The sequence below is a fragment of the Ipomoea nil genome, unplaced genomic scaffold (assembly GCF_001879475.1).
Source record: "Ipomoea nil cultivar Tokyo-kokei standard unplaced genomic scaffold, Asagao_1.1 scaffold2759, whole genome shotgun sequence".
Classification (NCBI taxonomy): domain Eukaryota; kingdom Viridiplantae; phylum Streptophyta; class Magnoliopsida; order Solanales; family Convolvulaceae; genus Ipomoea; species Ipomoea nil.
In genome coordinates this window covers 2,386,184-2,392,196 of record NW_017619187.1, presented here as the reverse complement: position 1 = coordinate 2,392,196, position 6,013 = coordinate 2,386,184, and the positions used below count along the sequence as shown (strand labels likewise).

General features: G+C 34.0%; 1 protein-coding gene across 1 annotated transcript; it reads left to right on the top strand.

Annotated features, from left to right (window-relative positions):
• Window positions 1-1,485: 1,485 nt before the first annotated feature.
• On the top strand, window positions 1,486-5,620 carry LOC109156700 (mitochondrial outer membrane import complex protein METAXIN). The gene is made up of 6 exons (XM_019304528.1): window positions 1,486-1,775; window positions 2,873-3,207; window positions 3,819-3,895; window positions 4,078-4,138; window positions 4,374-4,533; window positions 5,158-5,620. The coding sequence occupies exons 1-6, from the start codon at window positions 1,622-1,624 to the stop codon at window positions 5,343-5,345; spliced, it is 975 nt and encodes a 324-aa protein (XP_019160073.1). The 5' UTR covers window positions 1,486-1,621; the 3' UTR covers window positions 5,346-5,620.
• The last annotated feature ends 393 nt before the right edge of the window (window positions 5,621-6,013 follow it).

The window sequence follows — 6,013 nt, the reverse complement described above, 5'->3', positions numbered from 1 at the left end:
GGTTCCCATGTGATGCTGAGTCAATGCCCATTTGTGATCCGGGTCGGGTGCCAGCCCTATTATCCTGTCACCAGTCCCCCCTACTCCTGAGGCAACGGATGTGTTTGAGTTGACTTGGGAGTAAAGCTAAATTTGCTTGATATCGTGGAGAATCCCGATTGATCCAAGCGATAATTTTTTGATGCATTTGAGAAGATAGAACAGTCATAATTTTCTTTTCTCCCGCTACAATTCTTCCAAGTTGTTCGACAGAAGATAAATCTATGCATCCATGAACATGCTTATGAATTCTGAGGACTTATTTATAGTGTTGTAGGATATTTTAAATTTAATGTTTAGTCTTGTAGATTGCATCCGTCATTGCAAATTTAAATGTATTTTGTATTTTGTATTTCGTATTCACATTCTTATTAATGGTTTGTAATAATGAGGTTTAAGTATAAAGCAACTTTTCAATGCCGTTTTAATCCCAATGTAGTTCTGATATGCAACTATGCAAGTAACCTTTCATATTCCAAGATATTTATATCCCAATGTAGTTAATAAATTATAGTTTAATTTTTTTTTAAACAACAGCTTTTTCATAATAATAATAATAATAATAATAATAATAATAATAATAATAATAATCATAATCATAATCATAATAATAATAAAGCCATATTAGTCTCTATTGTGTATTTACACTTGGGCGGGAGTTCTGGGCTACAAACGGAGTTTTCTAGGGGTATGGCTATTTTATATAGTAAGAATAAGAATATAGTAAGATTTCTAACAATAATTATTTTTGGAGATTACATCTCTAGGTGCCTAACGGATTCAGACACGGGGTGTGCTTGCCTGCCGCCACAAGCATTTTTTGGAACTAGATTTTTTATATCATAAAAATAGTTGTTAATGTACTTTGACATCTGTAATTTTATAATAACAATTAAGTTTTTTGAAAATTTTTATTGACTATAATAAAGTCATAGATAATATATTTTAAGTAAATTAATGAGACTTGAAATTTAAAATTAAAAACCAACCAAACTCTACGTCAAAGTATACATATTTAACACCATTTATATATTGTTTCTACCTCAATGGTAAACGATCATGATTTGCTTAATAAAATGTAAGGTATTTGTCAATACAAATATTTTAAAAATGCTCAGAATGACCTAAAATGTTCAATAATAAACGGACATGATTTTGCTTGATACAATTGTAGGAGAGTGAAGACTTGCCAATGCAAAATATTTTAAAAGTTCTTATAATAACCTACAATGTTCAACCTCGATATATAAACTTTTTAAAATGTTTTTCGCTTAATCAAAACATCCATGATGTCTTAAAGTGTCCAAAAAATAGTCTGATGTGTTAAATGACAAAAATAATAATCTTCGACTAATTTTGAAATTGCAACTAAAAACAATGGATCTCTGTTCAAATTAACTATAAAATAAACTATAAACTCTAATAAAAGAAAAATTTAAAAAATTCAAGGTTTTTTAACTAAAGTCTGTGTCTGCTGAGACTAAACTCGTCCCTCCAAACCCTACGCTCTGCAGAGGGGTTTACACTTTACAGTGAAATTGTATTCATTCTTCCTATTTTCATTCGCTCAAATATAGACTTCATGGCGGAAGCCAAGGAGAAATTGACTTTGGTGACCCGAAAAGCATGTTTCGGACTACCCACTGCGTGCCCGAATTGCTTACCCGTTTATATTTACCTGAGGTTCTGCCAACGCCCCTTCGATTTGGCTTTCAATCTCATTCACCCTGATTCTGGTACAACATTTTTCATTCTCTATTTGTTTATTTAGTTTTTAATTCCTTCCGAGTTCAAAATTTTCTGTGCTTATCTGCGTTTTGCTAGTTTAGTATAGAGTGTAATTTGTTGCAGAAGGTGCTTGTAATAGATTTGTTAATTTTACCGCACAACAAAAAATCCAGACGGGAATAGAAGAGACCCATAGAATAAATGAAGAATTTTTAGTAAGAGAAACTATAGGTAGGAAAGAGAAATCTTGAAATGTAAATTCTAATGTTTGGCTACTTTGCATAGCTCACAATTGTGCAGATCCCAGGGCTCTAGCATCATACTGGAATGAATAGTTGGGGCTGATTCTTTTGATTTTTTTTTTTTTTTTTTTTGAGTTTGAGTAAATTAAGAGAATGATTTGAAACCAATTTAACCTGTTGCCAAGCTCTAAAATTAATTTTCTATTGGTGTGGTTTCAAATAACTGTAATTTGATAAGGTAAGTGGAATGCACTGCTTAATTATATGATGCCCAAATGATATCTTTAGTAATATCTTGGAATTTCCATTTTTTTGGGTCGACTAATTTTATTGTGTACTTTCACCTTGGTTCACATTCTAAACTGAGAAATGCTTGGGACAAAGGCCGGTTTAGAACTTGTATTTTCAGTTGCAGTACATTTGGAAATTAGTGATACATTACTTACTCTCTGGTTGAAAGTAAAAGGTAGGTACTTGGTGGATAGAGGGAAGCCTTTGTTTGGTAAAGTTTGTTGCTTTAGTTCTGTACTTCTGTTCAACCTGTTTTGTGATGGGGAACTGTGTTTTCACTAATATGAGCCAAGAGGTAACCTCAAGGCCTTGCACAGCAGCACAAGTAGCAAGAGGGATGAAGATAGATTGCTAGAACCCATGGTTATGAGTTTGGGCCTCACTAGGAGCACTTTTAGTGAGGTTTCGTGGTAGTCCCTTTTTTGTAGGGCTATTCACCCTCTGTTATTTGAGATTTTATGTTTCACTAGGAATGATATTATATTTCCTTCACTGATTCCAGTGAAAAACTTGAATTCTCTTTCTTTCATTCTAGGTGAAACTGCAATAACATTTTCTAATAATTTTGCCAGATCAAATACCTTATGTTGAGTCTGGAACTTATGTGGCCTATAACAATGAGAAAGGTGGAGTTATTCAGAGTTTAAAGGATGATGGGATGATTGATGATTTAGACTCTGCAGTCCGCGGCACTCCAGAATGGGCATCAACAAAGGCTATGGCTGAGTCATGGCTTGCTGATGCTCTCTTGTATGAGCTCTGGTTAGGATCTGATGCGAGTTCTGTGCAAATCTATTATTCTGATCTCCCTTGGCCAATAGGAAAACTTCTGTACTTTAAGCAAGTTCATGTTACAAAACAACGACTTGGGATAACAAAGGAAAATGTTGATAAAAGAGAAGAGGAAGTAAGCTCCAATTTCTTTTTTATTTTGGTCAATATTGCATGCAAGCAAGCACACAGTAATGTGCCATTTGGTTCATGGAATGAAAGTAGAGAGAATAAGAATAGGATTCTATAAGGAATGGAATAGAGGAGTATAGATTATGAATTCTGTTCCAATGTTTGGTTGGTCTAAAGAATTAAATAAGAAACTATATTCAAGTGTTTGGTTGGTTTAGTTAATAGAAAAGGAATATACAGTTAAATTCCCCTTGGTTAATCTCATTGCAAATGAAATAGCTGATAATGCAGAACTATATTCTACTTCTGACCTGTTTTATGGAATGCTATTCCATTCTCTACCTATTTCACTAATCAAATGCCATGTAAGGGTTATAAATGAGTGAAGGGTGGGGAGCAGTGGGGAGGAGGGTGGTTACTTATTATTTATATTCATGATGTGGTTAGATCAGATTTTCCTTGTTTTTCTTTAACATATGCACGAGACACGTATGTTTACATTTTTATGGACTCATAGTCTCTTAGAGCGCGTCTAAAGGACTCTTCTTTTGTTTTTTTTTTTTTTTTTTTTTTTTTTTTTTGGTTTTATTTTTAAAAATTAAATTGTTCTGACAGATTTACAGGAAAGCTTCCTCTGCTTATGGTGCCTTGTCAACTATGCTAGGAGACCAGTCCTTTTTCTTTGAAAGCAGGTTTGTTTTATTCATTAGATAATTCCCCCACCCACCCTATCCCCCCACTTGGGTGGAGGTGGGGTTATGTATAGGTATAAATTAAATGCCCCTGACGGGCTTCAGTTTATATATTTTTATTAGCAAACCAAAAATATTTTGTTTTTTCCACTGTTGTGCATTAACAGCTGCTGTTAATCTAGGCCAACAAGTTTAGATGCTGCTTTTCTTGGACATGCACTCCTTACACTATTTGCCTTACCTGTAAGTACTAATTCTAGATCACATGCAGTATTATGTTTGTTGTCTATCTTTGATCATAATAGATCTGTAGATAGTTTTATTAATAATTATCACCACAAATTGAATCATCTTCTGGATTTTATTTCGGTATTTATTCCTGACAGCACTGTTTTGTTTGAGTTCCGATACTTTCAAGAATGATAATGATCCCTCCCCCATTTTTGTGTAACTCCATGGCTTCTGTTCTACCCAACAGGAAACTTCAGTTCTGAGAAGCAAACTCTTGGAGCATGACAATCTTGTTAGATATACAGAGAATTTAAAAATACAGTTCATAGATGCAACTGAGTTGCCTTCTCTCTCTCAATTGCATACAGATCCCTCTTCATCAACAACAAGAGGTACCTCAAACTGGAGTAAGTCTCAGTTATCTTGCCTTCTCTCTGTTTATTTTGTGAAGCTATGTATCAATGTGTCCGTGTCAGATTTGATTTGTCTCTAGAAATGAATCTCTATGACACCTAATCTATTCTGTCCGACACTTTCTGTTTTCTCCCTCACTTTAAATAAACATGTTAATACTGTTGTCTGGGATTCTAAATTCTTCCCCAAATTTGTGAACAAGTTGATAAAATAGAAAAATAAATTTATCCCTTGTTGAGCATATATATATATAATATATAAACATAAATGTGCATTCCAACTATTAGCTTAGACTTGAGACTGAGCACATGCTTCAATTTGGTACCAGAGCCAACTCCATGTAAGAGGGTCGTGTTGAGCATATAATATATAACCATAAATGTGCATTCCAAGTTCCAACTATCAACTTAGGCTTTTAATTGAGACTGAGCACATGCTTCAATTTCCCTTACCAATGTATCTAATGATGTGTGCATTTGCAATGCCCAAATGAGTGTTGATTTGTTGCAATTCGGACCTTAGTGCTCTGTTGCACTTTTCAGTCTATAGAAGTTTGTATATATTTGTATATCTATTCCGGCTTAATGTTGTTACTGAAACTTGTCTCGCCTGCACAGGCTCAAAACCTAAAGCCAAACCTCAAAAGAAAAGGACCGAGGAAGAGAAGAAGTTCCGAAGAAGGGCCAAGTATTTTCTGGTTACACAGCTCGTTGCCGTTCTAGTATTCCTTTCTCTCCTCGGAGGATCAGATGATGCCGAGGTGGATCTCGACGACGATGATGATGGCATGACTTATGATGATTGAACAAGGATACTTTCTTAACTTCTGTTCTCATTGCCAGCTTTTGAGCATAGCTTTCCTCTTCTCCCTGAGATTTGATGGAAATTTTGGAGAATCTGATGTGTAAAATTTGTATACTTCTTGACAGATCAACTAGCACTTTAGACAAATTGGAGTTGTTTTTTTACCCAACCTGGAAAATAAGGAACCATAACTTTTTGTTCATGTCACTAGGCTGGCTGCAAAATACATTTCATTTCCCATTGGAAGAACACAAATATTTTTTTTGTTACTTGTTCTATCTTATGTCTTATCTTATGTTACTCCATACATAATATGTAATTTGTGAATTTATTTGTGTTCAATAAAACTCTCACACTATAATTTATATATGGAAATTTTTATTTAAGTTTGTATTATTTCTCTAATAAGGTTATTCAACTATACTCACAATTCAATTTATATCAAAATATCATACTTCAATTGTAGTGAAAGACATTTTACTTTTATTATAGTAAGGCTAACCACATTCCTGCAAAGAACCCATTGACAAAATGATGTGGTAAAATGAGGTGGAATAATATGCTATTTATATTTTATTTTTATTGCTTACTTGGATTGTCAATTTGCAAGTAATGCAAATTGGCAAACCATTTGCATCCCGTAGTGGCAGCAGCGGCAGCAGCTTTATA